Genomic DNA, 25,763 nt, shown 5'->3' with positions numbered 1-25,763 from the left:
GACTGTGCTGGATCCCAGCTTGACTGTGCCCAGCTCAGCCTCAAGAAGTAGGTGCAGTGAGAGAGGAGAAACTTCAAAGGGTGCACTAAGCCTCTAGGCGCCACTGTGAAGAAGCACATTCTCCTACACCCAGGGTCTGTATGGGTACTGGGTACCTCGAAGCCTTGGTTTTATTTTCTGTGTTCTAGTTAGTAGTTGGGGAAGGGGAAGTGCTCAAGTTAGCAGTATCACCTCAACGCAGAGGTCTGCTCTAGCTCTGCTGAGACAAAGTGTGAGTAAATACATTTAATATAACAATAGTATTATAATAACAGTAATTACATGTATAAAGTTTGCAGTTCCCCACCCCACCCTCCTATAATGGTTTGCATAGCTCTGTTTCCTGTGACACCCCAGAATGGAGTCACCAGGAACAACAGCTGACCTGGCAGAGATGAATGTTCTCAGGGAGAGTCGGGGTGGGATGGGACGAAGGGGAGAACTCAGGCTGACATGGAGTCGTGTCCTGGGAGTATGCAGCAGCCCAGGATGGGGCAGGACTGGATGAGGGATCATACTCCACCTCCGGAGTATGAAGGCAAGCAAGTGTGGTCACTCTGGTTCCTGCAGGAAGGCACTCGGCTGGAGAGTGCTAGAGATAGCAGCAGGGAAACACGCTGGTCCTTGGACCTCCTCTCTGTCCAGGAAGCAGAGGAAAGGAAGCATTCAGTGCCCTTCCAGTCCTCCACTATGTCCCACTGCCATCCCAAACCAAAATGTGCTGAGAGGAAGGCTGGAGCCAAGTTCTCCATCTTCTCTAGAAGCCAGGAGAGAAGAGGGAGATGGGTTGGGAGAGGGGAGAAGCTGACTTCCAAGCAGCCGGGAGGAGGGCAGCACAGGCAAAAGGGAAGGCATGCTGGATGTAGCGAAGGGGTACGGACTCACCCAGGTCACAGAGGTGTAGTGGGGTCGCTCAGGGCTCGGGCATGACTCTGCAAGGAGAGGAAGTGCAGTGAACTTAAAGGCTAAGGAAACGTCCTCTTTTCTATACTCCTCATCTCCTAAGCCTGCCAATTCACCTCTCTGTCCTCCTCCTCAAAGTTCCTGAATTTTGCTGATTTAATCCAAGTCCAAATGCTGTTGGCATTACCCCCTTTCCATCCACTCCTGCACTATGCTCCTTTTTTTTTTTTTTTTAATTAAGTTTACTTTTTTATCAAGTTTACTTATTTATCCTGAGAGAGAGCATGAGTGGGGGAGTGGCAGAGGGAGACAGAGGGAGACAGAGAGAGAATCCCAAGCAGGCTCCATGCTGTCAGCACAGAGCCCGACATGGGGTTCAGTCCCACAAACCACGAGATCATGACCTGAACTGAAGTCAAGAGTCGGACTTCTAACTGACTGAGCCAGCCAGGTGCCCCCTATGCTCTTTACTTAAGATTCCTTTTTACTTCTGACCTTGATGCCTCTCAGCCAAGCCTGTGGGAGAGGGGGAAGGCAGACTGGACAATATATACAACCTGCGGTCTTGCTGGGTGCACAGGCTCATTGGTTCCCCCTGCCCCCGTGGGTTGAATGATCATAATATCCCACCCAGAAAGTGGCTGAAGAGATCACCCCATTCCCAGCCCTAACGCAGGGACTTACCTGCCGGGACAGCCCTAAGATCCCTCCACTGGCCAGAGTGGGAGTGCTGCTCCCAGGGTGGGGGGGTTGCAGGCTGGGGCTGTTTCTTGGTCCTGGGGACACATCTCCAGAAGAGTCAAGTGTTTCTGGGGCTGGAGGGGAAGCTAGGGTGAGAGCAGGGTATAGAACCCCTCTAGATTACCTTAAGCAACCAAGCTGCTCCATCAGGGAAGAAAAAGCTCCATAGCAACAGGAAGCTGTGAGTTACCATAGCAATCCATTTGCAAGAGAACCCCCCTACCAAGAGGCAGGAAATTGTCAGCAGCATCATTAGAGCAACCAGGGAAGAAGCGACAGGAAACTATAAGGATTGCCGTGGTGAACCAGGAGGGTACAACAGGAAGCTGAGCAGTTTCCATAGAAACTCAAGGAGAGCTAGAGAGAGAGGTACAGAGGAAGTGCTTCTTAGCAACAGGCTGCTGTAAGCATTACCCTAGCAACCAGATGGAAAGCTCTTTTAGCAATGGGGAAGCTGTACATAGTTGTCATGGCAACTGGGCTACTTGGCTAGAAAAAGGAATTGCTTAGCAGCAAGCAGCCTGAATATCACCACGATGACCCAGCTGTTGAGAGCCACCCCTTGAGAGGTGCCTCACCCAGGGAAATTTGCTTGACGTCCAGATCCCAGGCCTCCTCCTCGACGCGGGCAGGCAGGGAGCAGGCTCCCGGTGAGAGGCCGGGAAGGGAAGGGCCGGCATGCTCAAAGGATGACACGGCCACGGAAGCCCGGGTGCGGGCGGCTGCAGAGAGGGGGGGTGGTGGTGGGGTGGTGGTGTGGGAAAGCCCTCCCGGCTCTCTGAAGTGACCCTCAGTCTCATAGAGGGCCTCCCAGTCAGTCCCACAATTTCTGGGAGGACATGTCCACTCATTACCCTTCCTTACTTTTCCACCATGCCTCCCCACTGTGCCCTCACTCTCAAGGTGTTGACTTCTGGGGGCCACCCCCCCCCCCAGCATTCTGGCCCTCACCTCTTCCAGTGAGCAAGGCACTCAGCGTCCGCTCCCCAAGGGCTTTGATGTCCAGGAAGGGTTTATTCCCAATGCCCATGGAGACCATCTGCTGCACTCGGAGCTCTAGGGAACAGAGACCCTGTTACCAACCTCCTTCAGCCCCTCTTCACTCCAAGCCCTAGCACTGGAATGGGAGACACTTCTTTTGCTCCTTGCCAATTCTCATTCATCTGCTATCTCCTGTTACTCTTGCTGTCGACTGTTACTACACGGATGGTGATGGTGGTCCTAGACTTCCTCCTCAGACATCCGTCTCTTGTATCTTATTTGTTGCATTCTGCCTATTTGGCATTCCAGCCACCCACCTTCTCATACTCACCTTCTGCCCTTTTTTGTGGACATTAAGAGCAAACCCCTCATTTTTACATACATTTATAGTTTACTAAGTGTATCCATATATATCACCTTATTTAATCGGGCCTATCACACTAAAATGTAGCTGTTATTTTCCATTTTTCAGATGAGTGGAATGAGGTTCAGAGAATTATAAACAAAAATCCAACCAAAAAACCCCAAAAAGAAACACACGTACTGGTCTATGTCACCCAGCAAGTACATTCTGGACCCCAGGTCCAGTGAGCTGTCCCTCATTCCCTTTTTCCCCGCCATTTGCTCTTGCTTTCCTGAAATTGGTAGCTTCCTCTTTCCTTTTGGTACACCTTACACTAATTTCTATGTCAGCAATCTCTCTCAAGTCAGATCTTGAATCATCTCCGAAGTCATTCTTTCTCCATCCCACACCCTGTTTCCCAAGTGGTCTCCACATGCTCTGGCTAACCTACCATAACCTTGACCCCAAGCACACCCTTCCCTGGCCCTGCCCGGTACCCTTGTTGTGGGCTGCTTGTCTCCACAGCAGCTGGGCAATAGAACTGGTCCACTTGAGTTTGATCTCTGGTGAGGCTGCCTGCAGAGTGTATGCCTCTCGTGCACGCCGCCGCCGAAACCACAACTCAAAGCAGAGGCCACTGTCACCGATGTTTTCTGTTAGCCCCATGTCAGCAGTCTGAGAAAGAGCGGAGGAGAGTGGGTGAAGACAGAGTGAATCCTGGCTAGATGGTACCACATGGAAAAGCACTACACTTAGCTTGGCATCTGGTGGATGTTCAGTAAATGTTTGCTCAACACCTACCATATGCCAAGTGCTCTACATGTAGGCTTCCTAACAACCATAATTTACAGACGGGGAATGCCCAGAGACAGGAAGCAGCTTGCCCAAGGGTTTATCACAGCTTAGCAGAGAAAGAGGGTTCAAACCCATGTCTACATTATTCCGAACCTAGGCTTTTTTCCCTATACTGTACTCGCCCCTAAAGAGCTGGAACGAACGTAGGGGAGGAAAGTTTAGAAACCCTTAGAATCATGCCGCACTGCCTGACCTAGGCCTCTAGGTCTCTTATTTTATTTTATTTTATTTTATTTTATTTTATTTTATTTTATTTTATTTTATTTTATTTTATTTTATTTTAAATATTTATTTTGAGAGAGAGGGAGGGAGAGAGAGAGAGAGAACGTGCATGTGTGGGGGAGGGGAATCTTAAGCAGGCTTCACGTTGTCAGCACAGAGCCTGACGTGGGGCTCCATCCCTCAAACAGTGAGATTGTGACCTGAACTGAAAACAAGAGTCAGATGCTTAACTGACTCAGCCACCCAGACATCCCCTAGAGATTTTGTTTTTAAGTAATCTCTACACCCAACGTGGTGCTTGAACTCACAACCCCAAGATCAAGAGGTGTATGCTCTATTGACTGAGCCAGCCAGGTGCCCCTAGGATTAGAGGTCTCTACTGATGTTTATCTGAATACCAAAGCTGTTTCCTGAAGCAAGGCCTCCCTCATCTTGGGTTCAGTTCTACTCATTCCATCAACTCAAGCTATAGATAGATAGATCGATAGATAGATAGATAATAGAGTCCTCTCTCCTGACCCCCAGGGACCACTCCTAACTCAGAAAACATATATTATTAATGGGAAAGGTCCTCCTCCATTCTGGGTTAGAATGCCTCGTGAGTGTCCCACATGAATGATAAGGAAAACCCCAATGACAGTAACAGGAGTTTCTATCACTCCCCCAACACCTTAACCTGATGGTTGATTAAGGTCAAAGCCTGTTTTAGATGATGCAGATTCTGAACCTCGGTTGGGGTTGAATGTCCAAAACATCTTGAGTTCTCAAGAAGAGCATGGCTTCTTGTCCCGTCCCTCTCCAACTCTCCCCTTTCCAGCATTGTACCTTAAATGCCTGCTTGTAAACAAAGGTCTCTGACCCCCCCTCAGCACCCTTGAGCTTGCTGAACAGGAGGAGATGCTCAAAGAGAAAGACATGGCGAAGGCACTTCTTTCGACCACAGATGACAGTGAAGGGGTCCCGGTGCAGGAGCTGTCCCTGCTCCTTCAGATCTGTCTGGGGAAAGGAAAAGGAAAGATAATTGGCCCTGGAGCCCTTTGAGTATATTTTGTGGGGAGCAAAAATGAGATTTATAGGGCAAGGGGCCTAATGTACTGGTTCTCAGGCTGAGTTAGGAAATCAGTGAGGGCCTTGACCTAGAATCCATCCATGGTCACCATGCACAGCGCACCTGGCCTAGTAACATAGCCCTGCCTTTCAAGACAGAAGGTATGCTGTATAGTAGGGTTATAGCCTCCCCCTCCCATAGTGTGGTAACAGGGTTATAGTGGGGAAATCTTTGAACGTTGGGGATAAAACACCATTCTGACCCAGGAAGAGAATCAGCAAAGAATTGAAGGGGAAAGAGGTCTATCCTAGAGGAGGCAGGTTCCCTACCTATTCTGGAACTTCTGGGCTAGAAAGAAATGAGGTAGGGGAGAATAAGGTATGTGTTGGGTGTTGAGGAAGAACAGAGTAGATAAGGAAAGAGAAGAATTGGGAATGGAACAGGAAAGCACATGGGATATCAGGTAGGACATAGCTTCTTTATTTATAGATGAGGACACTGAGGCCCAGTGAAGTTCAGTGACTTGACCAAGGCCATCTAGCTGATTAGGAATTAGAGCCTGGGCCCTCTGACCTTGAGTCTAGTTCTCTTGTCACCAGCCACACTGCATCTAAGGCCACAAGGCTAGACCATTTGAACTGGAGTGATGAGCCATGGCCTTACCTCGCAGCCACGTACTGCCTCCACGGCCAGCAGGTCTCTGCCACGGGTCTCCTGTTCCCGGAGCAGCTGCACGGCAGCCCCAAGAGCCTGGCGCTCAGAACTCAGTTCAGGCCCTGCTTCCCTTAGGAGCTCCTCCAGGAGCCGCCCATACCGAGCGAGCTGCTCCAGGGGCTGCTGCAGGGCGCGGGGCAGGTATGGGCCACTCTCTGTGGAGCCCTAGTTGGGGAGGAGACAGACAGGGATGAGGAGGGTGGGGGCTGGAGCTGGTGGGGGCTGAGTTCTATAGGGAAGGTGGATAGTAGTCCAGGCTTTCAGGGGTAGATGAAGCCCAGATACAGCCAAAGGTAAGATGAAAACTTTCTCCAGGAAGAAAGCAGGTAGGGGGCCTGCAGGAGAGTCACTCATCCTCTATCTTGAAGGAGAATGAAAGAGGAACACAAATTATCCCTTACAGTCTCTGGCTTTTAACTTTTGACATCACTTTCGTATCTTTCGATGTAAAGTCTTTTGATCCTCAGAGCACTCTGTGAGTTAGACAGAGTGTATATTGCACCCATTGACCAGATGCAGAAACAGAGACCCAGAGGAAATCAAGAGTCTTGCCCAAAGTCCCTCAGGATAAAAATGCATGCTCACTTGGCTTCCAGGCCGGTGTTTGTCCCACCCTCAGCAATTCTGGGAGATTATTAGTAGGTGATGTTCCTGGGAACATCCAGGAAAACTTTCTTTCCCTGAGAGACTTTGAGGGTGGCATGTTTTGGGTACTCCTGACCCCTCTCCTTCTCATGAGGGTTGGAGCAAAGGTTACCTTGGTTGGGGGGCCAAGTGCAGCCAAACCATTCTCCAGTTTGTGTCGGTGCTTCACATACTGGGCATAAAGGCTGAACTGGTCCCCCTGTGCCAGAAGGGAAGAGACAAGCCATTATCTGGTGAGAGACAAGCCTCTCCTTTTCCTCCTCCCCATCCTCACTACAACGCAGAGGAGAGATGGGCCACTGGGTCTGCCTAGGAAACGACTGGCTTCCATGTAGTGAGTGAAGGCCAGGCAGCACTCGAAGACAGGGACACAGGCTAAGGAGATCCAGAGGGGCCCAGAGAACAGGACTGGGCCCCAGAGTCTTGGACCACATACTTTGGGAGGTGGCGGGGAATGGATACTGAGAAGGAAGGACAAGTGGATGGGGCTGAAGCATGAGAAGGGAGAGGACCTGGAAGAAGTTTGAGGGGTCACTCACGTGGCGAAGAAAGCAGGCCCCAATGCGCAGGGGGTGGGTGGCGCAGCCCTGAAGCTCCCGTAGGAAATGTGTCCGGTGGAAGCTGCGAAGCCTCTCCCGCGTACTCAGGGCGGCAGCCCAGGCGCCCCTCAGTTCAGGAGTCAGCTCAGGCCCAGGTGGCACTGGCTCACTCAACGTGGCCACGTACTCTTGCTCACAGGCAATCAGCTCAGACACCAGACGCTGCTGGGCACTGCAGGAGCAACAGGAAGTAGTGTCAGAGGAGATGGGGGCACGGGAGGGAGTCACCACCTCCAACAACTTCGTAGTCTTTTCCTGCTGGGCTGTTGGGACTGCCTCTTGGGCACTGATTGGCCTGGGCTCTCACCTGATGCTTCGCTTGCGCTCCATCCGGGGGGTGCCTACTCCCCAGGGCCCGTCTGGACCTCCAGCTCGGCCCAGCAGCACATGTTCCCGGGGTGAGCACGTCCTGTCAACCACCTCAGTACTGGTGACTTCCAGGCCTCGGATCAGCACGGTCCTTGGAGGCCTGCCCTCTGCCTCTGGAGCCAAGTCAGGGCCCTCCTCTTCACAGTCCTCCCCACAGGGCGCCAGGGAGCAATGGGATGGGGCTGCACGTGGCCCAGGGCTGCTGGGGAGCAGCAGGGAGCTAAGGCTGGGCGAGGGGCTGTGGGGGCCCCGGGAGGCCCCTCCGCTGCTGGTGCTGTCTGTCCGTCGTCGCCGGTGGCCCTGTGGACTCGCCTCCTCTCCCAGGTGTTGCTGAATCCTCCTTTCCAGCTCTTGGCAGCGGGCCCGGCAGCGGCCCCATTCTCGCAGGGCTGCAGGGCTGCCCAGGTCCAAGGCCAGGGCCCGCATCTCCTGGAAGGTGCCGGCGCTTGGCTCCGGGGCCCGCCGCAGGGCCAGGGCTGCCAGCACTGCCTCCCGACCCGGTCCCGCTCCTGCCAGCCGAGCAGAACCTTCATTCACCCATTCATGTGCCTGCCAGGCCAAAGCGGGTGGTCGGGAATGGGGAGAGAAAGAGTGAGGTTCTGTGCCACTCACACATGCTGCCCAATGACAGCTCCTGTCCTCTTTTGCCGCTGGCTTCCCAGTGCCCGTCACCCTCTTAGTCCTCTGAGAGTCCCTCTGAGAGAGGGATGTCATTATCATCCCCATTCTAAAGATGCAGACTTGAGAACTCAAAGACACTTCAAGATCTGTGCAACATCTTCACTATCCCAGCACCACTGCCTAACCGTGTCACTCCAAGCTGGTACAGAGACAGAGGGGCCTGGATGTGAGAAGAGCCAATACTTACCCTGTGTTTATCAGTGGCAGGCTCTGTACTAAGTGCTTTTATATATTACCTATGTCATCCTCACAGCAGCCCTGTGAGGTGGGTGCCTATGGAGGCATGCTCAAGTTTAGAAACTTGTCCCAGATCACTCAGCAAGTAAGTGGCAGAGCCAAGAATCAAAGGAGATGGTCTCCTGAGTCCCTGCTTTTAGCTACTACCTGATCAGCTTCTCCATGCAGAAGGCAGGCAATGGTGGGCCCAGAAGCGGATCTGCACACACCTGCTGGAAGAAGCGCTGTAGCCGCAGGGCCCGATGGAGGCCACTCTCAACCTGCTCCAGCCGCTGTTCAAAGACATCCAGAACCTTCTGGGAGGTGGTGTCCTCCTCCAGTGCCAAGGCCTCCCGGGCCTGGGCCAGGCGCTCCTGAAGAAGGCAGGCTGAACTCAGACCCCGTCCTCAGGCCTAGTCAGTCTGCCCCTCCTTCCCCGCGTGCTTCTCCTCACCTGCCCCTCTCCCCCTTCTCACCTGAACCTCAGTGCTGAAAGCCCGGAACTGTAGCTCTGTCTCTTGCAGGGCAGACAGGGAGTCCCCAGGCACAGCAAAGCTTGCCAGCTGCTCCTCCCCAGGGCCTGAGAGCCACTCGAGCACCTAAGACAGACAAGGGGCACAGCAGGGCCGTGAGGGAGAAGGAGGCCATGTGGTGGGAAGGAGAGCTGAAATCCACCTCCAACCCCACCACCCTAATCCATGGACCCTTGGGTAAACCATTTCATATCAGCTGTAGTGTGGAAACGGTAACATTGGTTGGTAGTAGTTCCCGCAAAGCTCTAGTGAGAGATCATTTGTAAAGCACAAGAAGAAGGGGAAGCTGGGCTGGCAGGGAGCACTGAGGGAGGAGGATGAGGGCTCCAGGGCTCTGTCTGCAGGTGACATAGATAAAGCTGGTGTGGGCCTGAGGTGGATGAGGATCCTCTGGATAACGGAGGGGGCTGGGAGAAATTTCACATTCACTGAGTCCAACGACAAGTGGGCAGGGGTCCCAGGGGCCTGGCTTGGAGAGACAAGACAGTGCGCGCACGTGTGTGTGTGTGTGTGTGTGTGAATGTGGGTGCGTGTGTCCACCTCTAGTTGCCTATTATGGCGATCTAAGGACTCTCATATTAGTTCTGGAATATTTAACCAAAAAGGGATGGTAATATTTTCTTCTGAAGAAAGGCTGGAAGCTGGCATAGGACAGCCTGAGGAGAAGTCTGAGGATGTTCCTAATAATTAGAGCCCAACCATAAACACTACTCTGTCCTTTGCTGAATTCATTTGGTCATCCCAACATCCTTGAGAGGTCAGTGTCATTATCATCCCCATTCTAAAGATGCAGACTTGAGAACTCAGAGACACTTCAAGATCTGTGCAACATCTCATTCCTAACAGAGCTAGAACTCAAGCTGGGAACTTTAGACTCCAAATCCTGCGTGCTAACGGTTTTGAAATGGGGAAAACAGCTAACAAGCAAGCAAACAAACAGTAAGAGATACAACCCTTTGGATACTGGGGTGGAGGAAGGCACTATGTGGAAACCCCAGAAAACAGAAAGCCCTGTCCCCCACTTTGACATTGACCCTGCGATGACTCTTCCCCTGATGCCCACATGCAGGTCCATGAGGCGTTCACTCACCATGCCTGGGGCTCTGAGGGAACAATCAGATTGCAAACCACCCCCATATCCTACATGGTAGAATGATCCCTGTGGGGCTCTTAACCCCAGGAGAATAATGAAGGTTCAGAAAAGCCAGCCTTATCCCTGAATCTTCCCCACATAAGAGGCCTTAGCATCTTCCACTGCCCTCTCCTTCCAAGGTGGAGGAAGCTGGGACCTTACCAGCCTCAGGTTTGGGGAAGACATTGTATAAAGAGTTGAGGGAGCTTGGGTAGAAGTGTAGTTAAAGAGCTGGTACCAAGAGACATTTATTATTTTAAGCTAATAGGCACACTAGAGTCAATCAGCTCTTCCCAGAATCCCCTAGGGCACCCAAGCATCTCACAGTCTCTAAGGATTCTTGATCAAAGATCGACAGTGGGGCAGGGGAGATCTGGCTTCTCTTCTTTGCTGGTCCTTAGATGGTATCTCTCCCTTGTTGAATCTCACACTGACCAGACCATCCTCCAGGGTGGGGTGAGAAGAAGGAGGTTAGGAGAACACTATCAACCATAAATGTCAGCAGAAAAGGGAGTGCTGGAGGCCAGGCTCCCGGGCCAAGTAAGAGAGGTCTGGGGGTCCAGGCCCACCTGCTGGAGTCGGTGTAGACGCTGACGCCGCTCCTGCTCTTGTACATGCAGGTTGGAGAGGCGCACGAGCTGGTGAATGGCTTCATCCACCTCCTGGTACAGTGTAGCGGGGCCAGGGCCCTCCAGCCTGGGGAAAGAGAGAGGCAGAATGAACTACTGCCCTTATCAACCCTTCCCTGCCCCCACCCCATTCCATCCTTGCATCTTAGTATGAGATGTAGCACAGCATCGTGGGTCAGAGTACAGGCCTGGATTTGAATCCTGACTGAATTACTGACTAATCTTGGCCAAGGCATTTAACATTTCTCATCCTCCAAATCCGTCTGTAATCATAACTAGCACCTAGGGATGTTATGTGAAAATTATAATAAGTGGAAATGCATACTCTCCTGTCCAGATACCTGCTCAGTAAGAATTATCTGGCAGCTAAGGTTTATTGACAGCTCTCTGCTGTGTCTCCACACCCCCATGTCCACCCACCCACCCCCTCCCATCCCCCCTCATACTTGCTGCTATGGGTGGAGCGCAGCCTCATCAGGATGGCTCCCCCATCCCTCTGCAGCTCCGTCAGTCGGGGATCTGCCAGCACCTTCTGTAGGGGCTCAAGCATTCCTACAGCCTCCTGGGGGCAAGGAGCAGTTGAATGTTGGCGTTCCACTAGAGAGCCCCCATCCCAACCCTTTTGTCCCATCTCGTTTCCTACCTCTCCTTCTGGCTCTGTGGCTCCCTCCAGCTCCTCAATGGCTTGCCGCACAGAGCACAGCACACCTTGACACAGGAGGCACAGCCTTGCCACTTCCTGAAACACACACACAGGGATGGAGGTGGGGCAGTCCCAGAGACTCTTACAGAGACAATGCTCAGTTTCTGACTTTGTTGTTTACTAACTGTACGACATTAAGCAGGTCCAGAAACCTCCCTGAACCTCAGTTTCCTCAACTGTAAAGTGAGGAGAAGACACACAGAATTTTGCGAGGTTTAAAGAGATGATGCTAAGTAAGCACTTAGCATGGGACTGGTACAGCATACAGCTTAGTAAATGTAAGTCTCCTTTTCCTCTATGTGCGCTAGGTGTTCACCCTATAAAACGCTCCTCTCTGCCTGTTCAGACTGACATCCCCTTTGATGCATAGTTTAGAGACCATGTTACAAACCCTCTTTCATACTTAGCTCAGATCATGTTCACCCGTCTTTTCTTGAATGTTCACAGCACTTAGATTCACAGAATCAGAGATTATATCACAATTGCTCTATTTTTTCGTTGAAGACCCTGAGGCCTGGATGTTGGTGCAGGGAATAAGTGCAGAAAGGGTATCATCTCTGGAAGTGGGGTACAGTAATTTGTCCTAGGTCACATGGAACTAGAACCAGACTTCATGACTGTCAGCTCGTTCCAGAACCTCAGTAAAACTACCTTACACTCTTTTCCAATAGCTTCTTACTTATGTCCCACCAAAAATCATATGCTGCTTGATATCACATTAAGAACCTGTTTAACAGGGGTGTCTGACTGGCTCATTCGGTTAAACATCTGACTTCAGCTCAGGTCACGATCTCATGGTTCATGGGTTTGAGCCCCACATCTTGCTCTATGCCGACAGCTCAGAGCCTAGAGCCTGCTTCAGATTCTGTGTTTCCCTCTCTCTCTGCCCTTCTCCCTCTCAAAAATAAATAAACATTAAAAAAAAAAAAAAAAAGAACATTTAACATACTCCTCTCATCTCCCCGGTAGCCCATGGTACATGCTTAATACTGTGATCATGGGTTGTGAGCCATAAATACTTATTGAATTGAGGGGCCTCTGGGTAGCTCAGTTGGTAAGTGTCTGACTCTTGATTTCAGCTCAGGTCATGATCTCACAGTCTGTGAATCGGGCTCTGTGCAGACAGCACAGAGCCTGCTTGGGATCCTCTGTCTCCCCCTCTCTTTCTGCCCCTCTGCGCTCACATACTCTCTCTCTCTCTCAAAAATAAACAAACATTAAAAAAAACCTTATTGAATTGAATGGAAAGGAAATCACTTTTTCTCAACCCCATGGTCATGTCTCAGATCCGCCCTCTCTCTCCCAGAATTTTCTGAGCTGGGTCATTCCTGGCTCCCAGTGTCCTGGGTAGGGGTGGTGAAGCTTACCTGGTGTGTCTCTACCCAGTAGCTGGGCGAGGGTTCCCTGTGACCTCCCAAGTCCCACGGCAGCTCCTCTGGCTTGGCCACTCTTTTCAGATCACTTTCTGACACCAACTCAGCGCCCTGTAGACATGTGAAGGCAGGGGATTCTGGCCTGGCCACCCAGGGGTTCAGGGACCAGCCTGGGGCTCTTCTCTCTCCACTATTAAGGGGGACTAGCTGGGAGTGAGGAGCTCAAACCTGAAGTCCATAGAATTCAGTCAGAGGGTCATCATGAGTGAGAAGCAGCAGACGCTGAATGAGAGGAGGGTCTCCTGAGTCCTAAGGGCAAAGAAGAATAGCCCTAAACTGCGGGCAACTGGGTGCCATTCCAGGCTACCGGGGAAGGGTTATGGTCAGGAGAAATAGCTGTGTCAAGGGGTGGTTGGTTACCTGAAGTTGACTTAGAACAGGAATGAGTGCTGGAGGCAGTGGGGGTGCCTTTCGAAGGTCCAACAGGATGGACAGCCCCAATATCTGGAGATCAGGCCTGTGGGGGCAGAAGAGCCAAGGAGGCAGTGTGTATGCACCTGTGTGTGTATTGAGGGGATAGTGGCCCAGGGTCTGGCTTTACTGTTACTAGTTCTCAGGAGAAGTTAGTTCCTGGTACTTTTGGGAAGCAATGGGCAAAAGGCCAAAGTGTGAGTTTGTGTCCAAGAGGCAGTGATCTAGCATTCAGGAGTCTGTATTCACATGGCTACTAAATCATAGGATCATGGTCTGAAAAATTAGGACTTCTATGCTCTGGAAGGATGTGAACTCAATTTCAGTCCATAGCATGATGCCTACTAGGTTCTTGGGGCTTAGTAAATAGTTGTTGAGTGAGTAAATCAATACCCCGATAATCTAGGTAGTGCCTTAGGGTATTGAAAGTCAGCAATGTTGACTTTGAGGATTGATGAAGATATCCTGGAGGTTAGAGGTCAGCAAGGTCAGCAGTCAAGGACTTAAAAATGTGAGGGGTGAGGAACTAGGTATCCTAGAAGTCAAGAAGTCAGTGTTCTGAGAAGAAAGGGGGCCAGGGTCCTCATGACCAGGAGGTTAATGTCCAGGGTGCCGCTGCTGGGCCTCGGTTACCTGAGCAATGAGTGGAGGTAATGAAGAGCAGTGCTCAGCATGTCTCGAGAGGGTGGGGGTTCTTCAGGAGGGCATGGTGGGGTAATGGTCAGCAGAGCTCTCCCACTCTGGTCCATCCCTCCTAAGGACACAAAATGGATAGTATGTCCTGGCTGGGGGCAGGCCTTGGCTGCCTCCCATCCACCCTGCCTCCCTCGACAGCCCACCCTGGTTGCTTCTCTTTCCCTCCTAACACTGATGCCCACTGACCAGTCAGGACAAGGAATCCAGATGCCATCAAGTCCCAAGCTACATCCGGGTTATCAGAGATGGAGACTGGAGAGGCCTCTTCTGGGACACTGTCCCCTTTCATTTCCTGCACAGCCTCCAAGGGTGGTGTTGGTGGGTCTGATGGAAGCCCTTCTGGACCTGTGGGTCCTGCACAGACACAAGCAGAGCTGCTGGGCCTGAGGTGGGGAGGGTTCTGGCTGTCAGGTTCCCAGCTCCTCCTCTAGCCCCCTCCCTTGGCCCAATCTATGCTGACCCTTGCCTTACCAGCTCTGGTGCCATCTCACCTGCCATGCATACTAGGCTGGGGCCCTCCTGCTCCTTCTTTCTGGCCGTCTCTTCTATAGGTCCACAGGCTTCTGGGGGCCGAGACTCTTTTTTGTCTGCTGGTCCGAGCTCCTCTTTCAGCTCAGACTCTGGCTTCTCTGAGCCTTTGTGCTCCTCCTCAACCGGGTTGCATCCTGGAAGCTCCTGCTCATTTGGCAGGGGCAGACTGACATGGACTTCCTGGTGGCTGGACTCTTCCTTGTCCCCAAGGCTCAGTGGAGCACTGTCCCCTCCTCGGCTAAGAGCCCCTCTGCCTGCAGCACGTTTCTTTCTCCTGTTTCCTTTGCCTGTTCTCCGAGGGGTGCCGGGTGGTCCTTCAGCCCCCTGGCCTGCCCCTCCCCCAACCTCCCCTGGCCTCAGGGGGCAAGATTCAGAGGATTCCCCCAATGTCTCTGCTGGAGACTCAGATACCTCTAGGGCTGTTGCTTCTGGGAGAGCCTCAGCTCCAGGGGGAGACCCGGGGGAGGCTCCAGTGCTGCTTCCCTCACCAGGTGGGCGTGCCCCATCCTGGTCCCGGGCCCCCAGACCCTTCTGGTGCATCCAGGCCCGGTGTCTCCTGTGCCGGCCCTTTCCTCCAGCACCCTTTCGGGTGGGTACCGTCCGGGTCCTGGAGAGGCCCGAGGAGCCCTCAGCATCTGTGGGGCTCCCCCTTGCAGGCAGTGTCACTTCCAGCAGCTCCACGTACTCGCCCTCGGGTCCTTCAGCAGGGGCATTGTGCCCATCCCCAGGACTCCGGGTGCCCAGGGCCTCCTCAGGGAGTGGAGGGCTGGGGAGCCCTGGGGGTCCAGAGGGCAGCTCGGGGGGCAGTGTGCTTGGCCGATGTCCAACCATGAGGCCTCCTTTGTGCACAAATCGTGGGCAGATGAGCTCTGCCCAGGGCAGCCGCTGAATGCCAGAGGGCGCAGATAGTAGGCAAGTACTGAGGCGACCTGTTGGCCGGTCCTTATTGATGCCTTGCAGCCACTCAGGTGTGAATAGGTAGGCACAGGCCTCATTGGGCACAGGCAACTCCTGTACCCGCCCGCCCCCTGGGGCCAGGCACTTGAGTGCCAGGCGGGGTGCTTGGGCTGCTGAGGGCACCACTTGCAGGTAGAAGTCTCCTGGACGTAGCAGCTGCCAGGGCAGGGCTGCGAGCTGCACCACCACCTGCTCGTGCAGGCAGAGGGGCCAGCCCTCATGGAAGAAGAGGAAACCGCTGTACTGGGCCTGGGGAGAGAGGTGGGACTGCGCTCAGGCCCCCGCTGATGAAGCCAGCAGGAGAAGGCAGTTAGAATGGGACCACCCTAGGCAGGGCTGGCCTTTGGCCTGATAGGTTACAATCCCAGGGGAGCTGGAGGGATGTTCATGTAGCAGAGGAGGATTGGGACTGTTCAGTTTTCTGCTAGTAGGAAGCTTTTCTAGCAAACGAGTTCCATGCGTGGGAGGGTAACAACTGAGTCATTACATATGGTATGGTCAGCAGATGCCATTGTCTTAGAGGGATCAGACACTCCTAGGAGTCTTAGGAGTCTTTATATCGGCAGAAGTGAAGGATCTCTGTTGAGTCCTGTTTGGGGGAGTTAGTATCTTGAGAAATCCATATGAGGGGGGAAATGTCTGGAATTGGGTCTGATGGGACTGTGGGAGTTGATATTTTTTTTAGGGGTCAATATTTGGGGAAGATGAGTGTCTGTGGGCGTTAGTATCTTAGTGGCCTGTGCCTCTGGGGGCCATCAGTGTTGGGAGCTGGCGTAGGTGGAAATTAGTCTGGCTAGTCTCTGAGGTGAGACAGTGGGTCTTAGGGGCCACTCACACAGGCTTCCTGCTGGACCTTGGCAAGCAGGTGCTTGGCGGGCACCAGGAAGTCCAGCGTGTACCTCAGCGCATCCTCCCGATAAGTCCTCTCCACCACCTGGAACACCTGGCCCAACAGTGTGGGGGCCGTTGCCTCGAAGGGCGGGTACAGGGCGGCCAGCGTGCTCTGCACACAGTCCTCCACTGGCTCAGGCTCCTGGGAGAGATAAGATGGGCTGCAGATCCCTGGAGAGCATGGCTCCTGGTATGGGGCTGGGAGTGACTCCCAGGGGCCACCTCATGCACATTATGTGCTCAGAGAGGACACTCAGGAAATGGTGGCTGAATGAGCCTGGGATGGCCCCGGTGGGACTGGATCAGTCAGAGTGCATAGGACTAGTGGTGTATTCCACACTGGAGCTCTGAGACGTTGGCTTTGGAGGGCCAGGGAGAATTTTTGGTGAATGTCTCTGATCTCAGGGCCACTCCTGGTTCTTGAGTTGGGACGATTGCATAGGGACTCCTCAGGGAGAGACAGGCCTCTGGGCCACCAGAAGATTCAGTGATGGCTGAGAGAGTTCTGAAGGGTGGAGAGCTTTTGCACAGCCATCGTATAAGCCCCTCCTCACAGGGTCTACCATCTGGGGAGCTCCATCTCAAGTGGAGGTGCCACCATCCATGAACAATCATCTCCTAGAGATGGTCATTGGGTGGGAAGAAGGAGGACTAAAGGGCTGTCTGTGGTGTCTTTCTAGCAACCTCTTCCCTCTCAGAGTGGCTCTAAAGGAATCACCCACTTCCCCACATGGGGGATTGGGTTACAAAGAACGGGGGGGGGGGGGGTACAGCTGAAAGAGGAAATAGTCACAAAAGGGACATGTGGGGAAGGGAGGAGGCTTCGATGTTATGTATTTTCTGATTCCAGTAGGACCTCTCCATCAACTCCACCTGTAGCCACTGTCTCAAAAGACTCAGCCCTGCTTTCTCTAAATTTGCCTCCCTAGGTGAATCAATGGGTATCTTTCTCATGTGTACCCTAAACAACCACTCCTCAGGCTATATTCCTTTGCATACTAATTTCTCTTTCAAGATGGCTTTGAAGTTCTTTGTATCAGATTTGTCCGCTCTAAGTGGGCAAGGGGATGCTCACTGCCGTGTTCATCTAGTTCTTTATGACCACACTCCCCCAGTTTTGTCTTTGCCCTGCAGACAAAACTGCATATTTTACCAATTGCCCATCTGTCCTGACCCTCTGAGAAGCTAGGGCAGCCACTCCGGAGTCGGACATTCAGTGCGTCAGCGCGGAGACCCAGCCCCAAGGTGTGTGGGCGAGCAGACAGACCCCTCAGTGTTCCGGGGACCCGGCTAGCGGCTAGCGCAAAGAGGGGCGGGGGGAGGTGGGAGGAGGGGAGAGTGGAGAGTGGCGGGGTGAGGCAAAGTGGGCTGTCCGATCGGAGGCCAGGAGGGGGTAGCTAGAGCTGGAGCAGCGAGGCAGCTGCAACCCATTAGGGGCGGTGAGCTCATGGCTGAGCGAGAGTCTCAGCCACAGGAAACTGCAGCGGCAGGAGGGGAGGAGGGGTCTGGGGTGGGAGGCGGCGGGCAGGAGCACAGAGACCGGGCCTCCAGTCGGCCAGGACCAAAAAGGAGACCAGAGAGACTGAGTCAGCTCTCCCTGGCCCAGTTCCTCTTTTTTCTTGCTCCAGCCTCCCTGCCAGGGGGTGCCCTTCCTTCTGTAGAGCAGCAGCCCCGGCAGTGCTCCTCCCCCCACCTCCTTGCAGTGAGCGCCCCCTGGCAGGGCCTCCCCCCTCCTCCACTCTTGCAGTGAGCGCCCCTTTAGCCTAGTACCTCCCACCCCCCTGCAGTGGAGTGGGCGCTCTCTCTGGCAGTGCTCACTTCTTGGAATGATTCTTCAGAGAGAACTTCTGGAGTGAAAGTTCCCAGAATAGTGTCCACTCCTGTTGGTAGGGGCTCCCCCTTAATAGTGCCACCCTGCTTCCTGTGTCCTAAGTTGCTGCTGCCAGAGTCTCCTACCTCCTGCGGGGAGCTCCCGCTAGTGCTCCCTCCCCTCTGCAGCTGAGGACTCTAAGACAGTGCTTCTGTTCCCTGCAGCGAGAGCCCTGGGGCACTCTCCCCAGACCCCCCCATCTCTTGTCTGCTCTGGCAGCGTCACGCCCCCTCCCCACTCTGTCCACTATCTTGAAGCAACCCGTCTTTCTCCACGGGAATTTCCCTCTTTGGCCACGTCCCTGGCCCCAGCCCAGCCACAGCTGTGGCCGGTCCCCCAGGGCCGGATGGGTGGGCCCAGCTCACCGGGCTGGGGACTGGGATGGAAAATGGTGGTTCCAGGCAGGTCAGTTCTCATGACCCGAGGCCGGGCCCCTTCCAGGGCCACTGCAGCACCAACCCGCAGGGGTCTCCCGCGGGTAAGGAGCTGGGACCCGGAGGGGGAGGGAAGATCCTGCAAAGGAAGGCACAGGTCGGGACAGAGGAGGGCGGGGGGAGGCGTGTGGACTGGGGGAGCGACCAAAGGGAGGATGGGGGAGGGGGCGGAGAAGAAGGGAAGAAAGAGAGTGAGAGCAATACCCGGTGGGGACAGAGCCAGACAGTGGGGCAGACAGACCAAAGAAAAGAAGGGGGGGATGGGCGGGAGGAGAGTCCCAGAAGCGCTCGACAGACCAAGGCAGGCGCTGGAGGCACTGGGCTGGGGGCTGGCGGCCCCGAGCGGGCTGCGCTAAGGCAGAGGGGGACACCGGGGCTGCGACGCCGGACTCACCATGGCTCGGCGCGGGGCCGCGTCCGACGCTCGGGCGGGCGGGGCCGGGCGCGCCGCCGCCTCCCTCCCGCCGCTCGCGTCTCGCCGGGTCTGGCTGGGGGACAGCTCCGGCCGCGGTGGCGGATCGGCCCGCCCGGGCTCCCAGGCCGCGGGGCCCCGCCAGGGAGGGCCGAGACGGCCGCCCCTCCCCGCCCCGCCTTTCAGTGCCCGCCTCCGCCTCCGCGCCGGACCCCCTGCCGGGACTCCTTCTCCCGCGCGGAGCCTCTCCGCTGCTTCCCCGACGCCCCAGCAGATCTGCCTCCCTCTCCCGCAACGCGCTTCCTCCTCCGCCCCGCCCTCCAGTGGGCAGCCCCGACCCTGGCCCTCGGACGCCCGCCTTGGCGAGGATGCCCCTCTTTGGCCGCCGCCGCCTCGCTCCCTGCGGGATCAGTTTAGCTTCCGCAAGGGACACTCCAGAGGGTGGGGCGTGCGTGAATTTTCTGGGGTACCTAGCCTAGGACTGGGGTCCTTTGGCGGCCGGCGCCTCCCGTCTGTAACTCGCCCGGGAACCTGTACTCCCCGTGGTTGCCAGACTTCGGCAGCACCTGGAGCTCGGAAAAGACCCCCAGGCCCCTGCCGACTCTGGTGGAGCTGAGGGCAGGGAAATCAGGGGATTCCTTCCACCCTCCAGGGGCTTGCCCGCCCTCTTTCCCTCCCATCTCCTTCGGCCTCCAGCCTTCTGGCTCCGACAATGGGCTCCTCTGTGCGGCCAGGGGAGGGCGGAGGCGGGGGGATAGGCGGAATTAGGGAGCTGGGAAGGCTTGGGGTGGGGGGTGGGGGTGAACATCGTGACGGAAGGGGAGCAGGGTCTTCGGATCAAATCCTCCTGCAGGGGTGTGCACTTTGGCAGACGTTTTCTGAATTCTTTTCTCCCTGCCCCTTCCCCTCTGCATCATGTCTCTCCATTTTCGGCTGGCGGAGGGAAGGCATCAGACACCCCGCCCCTCTCCCCGAGTCAGATCCCATGATTCGAAAGACCCTTCCTTCTTATGGGGTGGCGATACAAGTCTCCCAAGGTCGCTAGGGCTCAAGGCGGTGAGGATGGTTATCTGGCGCAGCAAAGAGGGGTAGTCTAGTTAAGAAAGTTCTAGTCTCACCCATCCTCCACCGCATCTGGATGTGAAATGAAGCCCCTGCGAGGGTTTCCCAGGAGAGCAGGGGAGGCTTAGGCATAGACGGGAGATGCTTTTGTTCCTCCTGCGAGCGGGCAAAGGGAAGCCCTGTAGGGGGTGGGGGAGGGGGTGGCACTTCCCAAGGGTGGACGTTTGAGAGGAGATCGGAAAGCTAAATAGTCCCCAGAGAGGGGCGTGAAGGCATGTGCCACTGCGGGTGGGGGCTGACGTTTGGAAAACGTCCTGCCAGTGGGTGCAGCACCTGTGAGGCCAGGAGGCTGGAGCCTCTGGGCAGTGGTTGGAACCGCTGCAGAGGAGGGCGTCGCCTAGGTGATGAGCTCTTCTTTCACTACCTCTGAAAGCTAAACTCCATCCTTTCTCCACTCCACTGGGTCTGGAAAAGAAGAGAAATTGTTGATTCTTCTTGGAGACAAGAAGATCCCTCTGCTCCATGGTGTCAAAGAAAAAAAAAATCGAGGGCAAGCAAACTTTAGTGATAATGTTCCCAGCAGAGTTAGAGGTTGGGAGCTGGAGTTCATTTCCACCACTGGATTATGGGCCCTGAAGTCAAGGAGACTCTGGCTTCCTTGTCATTACTGCTGGGGAACTGGGAGAGTGAGATTTTGCTACCCCCTGGTGTCCACTTTATAAATGCTGCCCAGTAGCTGGTTACAGAGGCCAACACTTAGGAAACTTTTGTAGAGAATATATTATGAACCTTATTCACTTGCTTCAAATCCAACGGACCCATTTCCAGTGTTGGGAAAGAGTCTGAACTTTCCCTTACCGGGTCTTACCTTCCTTATACTCAAGCAGTTGTCTGGGAAACATTTGGTAGAATCCAAGTTTCCCACAATTAGGAAGTGGACATAAATTGAGCTGGCTCTGGGAGTTCATGCACTCCTGGAAAAAAAAAAAAAAAGGTGGATCATTTTTTTCTATGGCAAAAGGGGAGCCATTGAAATTTTTTGAGCCTGCAGGGTGATGGAGTTTAGTTGCAAGGTCTGGGATCCAGTTACTCCTTTCCAGAATTTTTTTTTTTTTTTTTTAGTGTTTATTTCTGAGAGAAAGAGAGAGAGACAGATCGCGAATAGGGGAGGGGCAGAGAGAGATGGAGACACAGAATCCAAAGCAGGCTCCAGGCTCTGAGCTGTCAGCACAGAGCCCAACACGGGGCTTGAACTCAGGAGCTGTGAGATCATAACCTGAGCTGAAGTTTGATGCTCATCCAACAGAGCCACCCAGGTGCCCCTAGGAGTTGTTTTAATCTGTACTAAATGAGAAAGATTTTATTTTAGTAAGTAAAGTGAATTTCCTTATAATGGTTAAATACACTTTCTGCAAGAATGCAGGCTGTCACCTACGGTGTGAATGCGTGTGGTATGCATGTGTGTCTGTGCAATAGAATGTATGTTGATGAGTATGTTTTGGGGAGATGTGAAGGGGACAGATGATATGGGAGGAACTGGAAGTTTGGAACAGCCCAGGCTTTGAAGCCTTCTATTGTATTCACAAACAGTTCTCATCATATTTCACCAATTTCAAATTCCTTGGAGGTTACCAAACTCCCATTTTATAGATGAACTTCTGGCTTATTGAAGTTAAATAAACTTGCTGGAAAGTGCACAGTAAGTAGAAAAGCCAGGATTTGAGCCCACGCAGTCTGACTCCAGAGTCTTCACTCTCAAACACTAAGTTACAGGGTTTCGTCTAAACTGTCAGAGTCCAGAAAAGAAGCATATTGAACACTACATCACCTTTTCTATCATCTAACCAGCATATTAGAAGATGTTTATTTTTGTAATAGCCAGTGCTGAAAGAGCGTCTAAAAGTGACAGACACATCTCTGTGGGTCAGAGAATAAAAATCCTTTTTTCCTATCTGTTCTAGAATAAGCAATAGTTAAAATAATCCCCAAGAAATTTCCAAAATGTTTTTGTAGGGAAGTAGTGTTATCGAAACATGAGAGAAAGTGGAAGAAACATTTGTTTCTGTAATGCTTATTACCCACTTTCTGTGCCCCAAGAGATGTAATTGGCATTCTAGGTAGGCTTGGGACCATAGGCTCCACTCTTTGTCCACTGGGAGTTGACTCTTTGTCCACTGGGAGTGACCAGGGCCCTGCTTTGGTCCCGGGCTTCCAGACAAGGGGGAATTGATGAAGGACCACAAACGGGAATTGTAGAGACAGGAAGGGACAGACTTGAGAGAACATGTTCTTGTTACCTGTGCCTTCCAAGGAAACTGGAGCCAAGCCTTAGTTATTTTAGGATAAGAAATCTGTGTAGTAGACAGTACATATGTTAATACTGTTTTTTGTTTAATTCCCCCTTAGTTTTGGCTTTATTTTATTGGTAATATTCCTTTAAAAATGTACAACTTACTTTCTCTGAGCTAGGTGTCATCAAAGTCCACACCACCACCATCTTGTCTGTGCTGGTGAATTAGTTTCCATACTGGTTGACATTCTGTACTCTTACTTCCTGAGAAGCCATTCTCTGCAACCCCTCACCCAGAGCATCTTCTAAAAACTCCAGTCAGATACTCTCAACCCCTTCTAATGGCTTCCAATTTGCATATGGATCATTTCCTGCCTATCTCTCTGAGTGACCCTCCAGCCCTAGTGGCCTTCTTCCAGTTTTTTAAACATGCCTTGCTTATTCCTAATTTGGGGTCTTCTTATTCTTTTTCTTCCACCTGGAGACTTCTTTTCACAGTTCTAGGGGGCTGGCTCTCATCCTTTGGGATTTTACTAAAGTGTTGGATTTTCAAATCTCTTCCATGACCACCTGGTCTAAAGTGGTCTTTCACCCATCGTCCCTTCCAATGATGTTATTTTGTTTTGTTTTCTTCACGGTATTTATCTCTTTTTGATTATGCATGTATTTATTTATGTCCTGTCTCTCATAATAGGTCCACCAGCTCCACCATGTATCATTTGAAAATAAGTTCCTTAAAGATAAGGACCTTTGTCTATTTTGTCCCTGCTGTATCCTAGATAGTGTCTGACTAGATCCCAAGAGATATTACAAATCCAGGTGAAAATGGTAAGGGGAGCAGAAAGACCCACAGAACAGGAACAGCGGTGGGAAGAAGAGAGAGGTGAAAACCATGCCCAAGTGGTGCCTGAGGCCTGGAGTCTGTTGCTTAGCTCTCCTTTCTCCCTGGATTTGTCCCTTACAAGTTCTTTGTTTGGTGGTCAATGTTTGCAAGTGGAAAATACACAGGACAGAATTAAAGCCAAATGTGGGTGCAGCCGCTATGGAAAACATTATGGAGGTCCTCCCCAAAATTAAAAATAGAATTACCATAGGGTCCAGCAATTCCATTTCTGGGTATTTATCTGAAGAAAACAAAAACATGAATTTGAAAAGATATCTGTGCCCCTATGTTTGTTGTAGTGTTATTCATAATAGCCAAGGTATGGAAACAACCTAAGAGTTCATTGATGGATGAATAAATAAAGGAAACGTGGTGTGTGTGTGTGTGTGTGTGTGTGTGTGTGTGTATTTGTATGAATATTATTCAGCCATAAAAAATAAAATCTTGCCATTTGCTACAACATGAGTGGATCTTGGGGGAATTATGCTATGTGAAGCAAGTCTGAAAAAGACAAATACCATATGATCTCACTTATATGTGGAATCTAAAAAAACAGAACAAAACAAAACACCCCCCCCCCACACACACACACACAAGCACACAGAGAACACACTGGTGGTTGCCAGAGGTGGATGGTGGGCAAAATGGGGGCAGGGGGTCAAAAAGTACAAACTTCCAAATATAAAATAAATAAGTCGTGGAGATATAATGTACATACAGCATGGTGACTATTGTTAATAATATTGTATATTTGAAAGTTGCTAAGAGCAAATCTTAAAAGTTCTCACCATAAGAAGGGCACCTGGGTGGCTCAGTTGGTTAAGCGTTCAGCTCTTGATTTTGCCTCAGGTCATGATCTCGTGATTTGAGAGATGAAGCGTCATGTCACGCTCTGTGCTGACAGTGTAGACGGAGCCTGCTTGGGATTCTCTCTCCCTCTCTCTCTGTCCCTCCCCTGCTTGCACTGTCACTCTCACTCAAAATAAATAATCACACGTAAAATTTTTTTTAATTAAAAAAATTTTGTACAAGTTCTCATCACAAGAAAAAAATTTTGTAAGTATGTGTGGTGGCTGTTGTTAACTAGGCTTGTGGTGATAATTTTCCAATAAATATGAATTATGTTGTGTACCTGACACTACTATAATTATGATTTGGTTATAAAAACAAAAAATGGGTGCCTGGATGGCTCAGTTGGTTGAATGTCCGACTTCGGTTCAGGTCATGATCTCAGGGTTAATGGGTTTGAGCCCTGCTTCAGGCTCTGTGATGAGAACTCAGAGCCTGGAGCCTGCTTCGGATTCTGTGTCTCCCTCTTTCTCTGTCCCTCCCCAACTCGTGCTCTGTATCTGTCTCTCAAAAATAAATAAATGTTAAAAAAATAAATAAAATAAAAAAATAAAAAACAAATGTGGAATGTCTTCTGGGTCACATGTAGGCTCACTGAGCTAGGTGAATCTGGAGGAAGCATGGCTTGGAGAGGATGTTCTGGAAGGCTCCCAAATTCACTTATGGCCTTTTTTGATGAAAAAAGCCAGAGACTGTTTTATATAGTTGTAGTTCATTTGAAAGTACAGTTTTAGGGGCACCTGGGTGGCTCAATCAGTTGAGCGTCAGACTTCGGCTTATGTCATAATCTTGTGGTTCATGAGTTTGAGCCCTGCATCGGGCTCAGTGCTGACAGCTAGGAGCCTGGAGCCTGTTTCAGGTTCTGTATCTCCCTGTCTCTCTGCCCCTCCCCTGCTTGTGTTCTCTCTCTCTCAAAAATAAACATTAAAAAAAGTTTAAGTACAGTTTTAGGGGTACTCTTGATTTCAGCTCAGGTCCTGGTCTCACAGTTTGTCTGTTCAAGCCTCATATCAGTCTCTGAGCTGACAGCGTGTGGAGCCTGCTTGGGATTCTGTCTCCCTCTCTGTCCCTCCCCTGCTTGCTCTCTGTCTCACTCAAAATAAATAAAAATAAACTTTAAAAATATTTCCAAATGAAAAAAAATAGTTGTATATTCTGATTTCTTCACACAGCATTGCCTGTACACATTTCCCTGCATCAGTATGATTTTTGTGTTTGTCTTCAGAGTGATGACTTTTGCTGCTTCAGTTAGAGCACTATGTAGTTGCCAGTCATTTATTTAAGTCACTCTCAATTTTAGGACTTTGTATTATTTCTAACTTTTCTCTGTTACACAAAGTGTAAACAGATGTGCACCAATTTACTCCTCCCCACTTGGGGTTATTTCTATTGAGCATATCTTATGGATATTATTGGAACTAGTGGATCACAAAGGGGGAGCCATTTTATAGCTCTTGTTATTGTCTGGTGAGCCAATATTTGGAGGGCAAGGGTCGTGAAACTCCCTTAAAATATTTCAGAGGTTGGGTGTGAAGAACAATTGGGTTTATTCTGTAGGGCCTACAGTGACTGGGCATCGGCGAATTGCTGCAGCGACAGAGATGTAGATTAGTTTCTATATAGGACAATTTAAAATATTTAGAGCTGCCAGAAAATGGCACAGGCTGTCTCCACAGGTAGTAGATTCCTCC

At 51.8% G+C, this 25,763-nt stretch overlaps 2 protein-coding genes across 7 annotated transcripts in view; one reads left to right on the top strand and one right to left on the bottom strand.

The window, feature by feature from the left end:
* NDRG2 (NDRG family member 2) overlaps positions 1 to 25,763 on the top strand; it is an 80,528-nt gene that overhangs the window by 5,870 nt on the left and 48,895 nt on the right. The gene's annotated exons all lie outside the window — the stretch shown is intronic.
* On the bottom strand, positions 271 to 19,390 carry ARHGEF40 (Rho guanine nucleotide exchange factor 40). Of its 6 annotated transcripts, none has more exons than XM_058738420.1 (24): positions 18,971 to 19,390; positions 16,217 to 16,414; positions 14,385 to 15,630; positions 14,080 to 14,247; positions 13,831 to 13,951; positions 13,147 to 13,243; positions 12,955 to 13,035; positions 12,721 to 12,837; positions 11,294 to 11,389; positions 11,097 to 11,212; positions 10,591 to 10,717; positions 8,833 to 8,955; positions 8,587 to 8,730; positions 7,398 to 8,008; positions 7,031 to 7,262; positions 6,604 to 6,690; positions 5,796 to 6,011; positions 4,910 to 5,080; positions 3,505 to 3,682; positions 2,635 to 2,739; positions 2,262 to 2,405; positions 1,627 to 1,769; positions 925 to 971; positions 271 to 676 (listed from the first exon to the last, which is right to left on the bottom strand). In XM_058738420.1, the coding sequence occupies exons 1-23, from the start codon at positions 18,971 to 18,973 to the stop codon at positions 930 to 932; spliced, it is 4,566 nt and encodes a 1,521-aa protein (XP_058594403.1). In that variant the 5' UTR covers positions 18,974 to 19,390; the 3' UTR covers positions 271 to 676; positions 925 to 929. The 6 variants fall into 6 exon arrangements, with proteins under 6 accessions (XP_058594403.1, XP_058594400.1, XP_058594401.1 ...); XM_058738417.1 differs by having other exon boundaries at positions 1,627 to 1,757; positions 18,971 to 19,248; XM_058738416.1 differs by lacking the exon at positions 271 to 676 and adding an exon at positions 686 to 796 and having other exon boundaries at positions 18,971 to 19,252.

The sequence above is a fragment of the Neofelis nebulosa genome, chromosome 7, assembly GCF_028018385.1.
Source record: "Neofelis nebulosa isolate mNeoNeb1 chromosome 7, mNeoNeb1.pri, whole genome shotgun sequence".
NCBI lineage: Eukaryota > Metazoa > Chordata > Mammalia > Carnivora > Felidae > Neofelis > Neofelis nebulosa.
This window is presented reverse-complemented; position numbering and strand designations above follow the sequence as displayed.

What these genes read in the sequence shown, in the direction of transcription:
- ARHGEF40 (XM_058738420.1), bottom strand. An exon ending in AGGTCCAGCAGGAAGCCTGT is followed by an intron (nt 15,631 to 16,216) that starts GTGAGTGGCCCC and finishes CTCTCTCCCCAG; the next exon opens with GCCCAGTACAGCGGTTTCCT. An exon ending in CCACAGAGCCAGAAGGAGAG is followed by an intron (nt 11,213 to 11,293) that starts GTAGGAAACGAG and finishes CCTTGCCCCCAG; the next exon opens with GAGGCTGTAGGAATGCTTGA.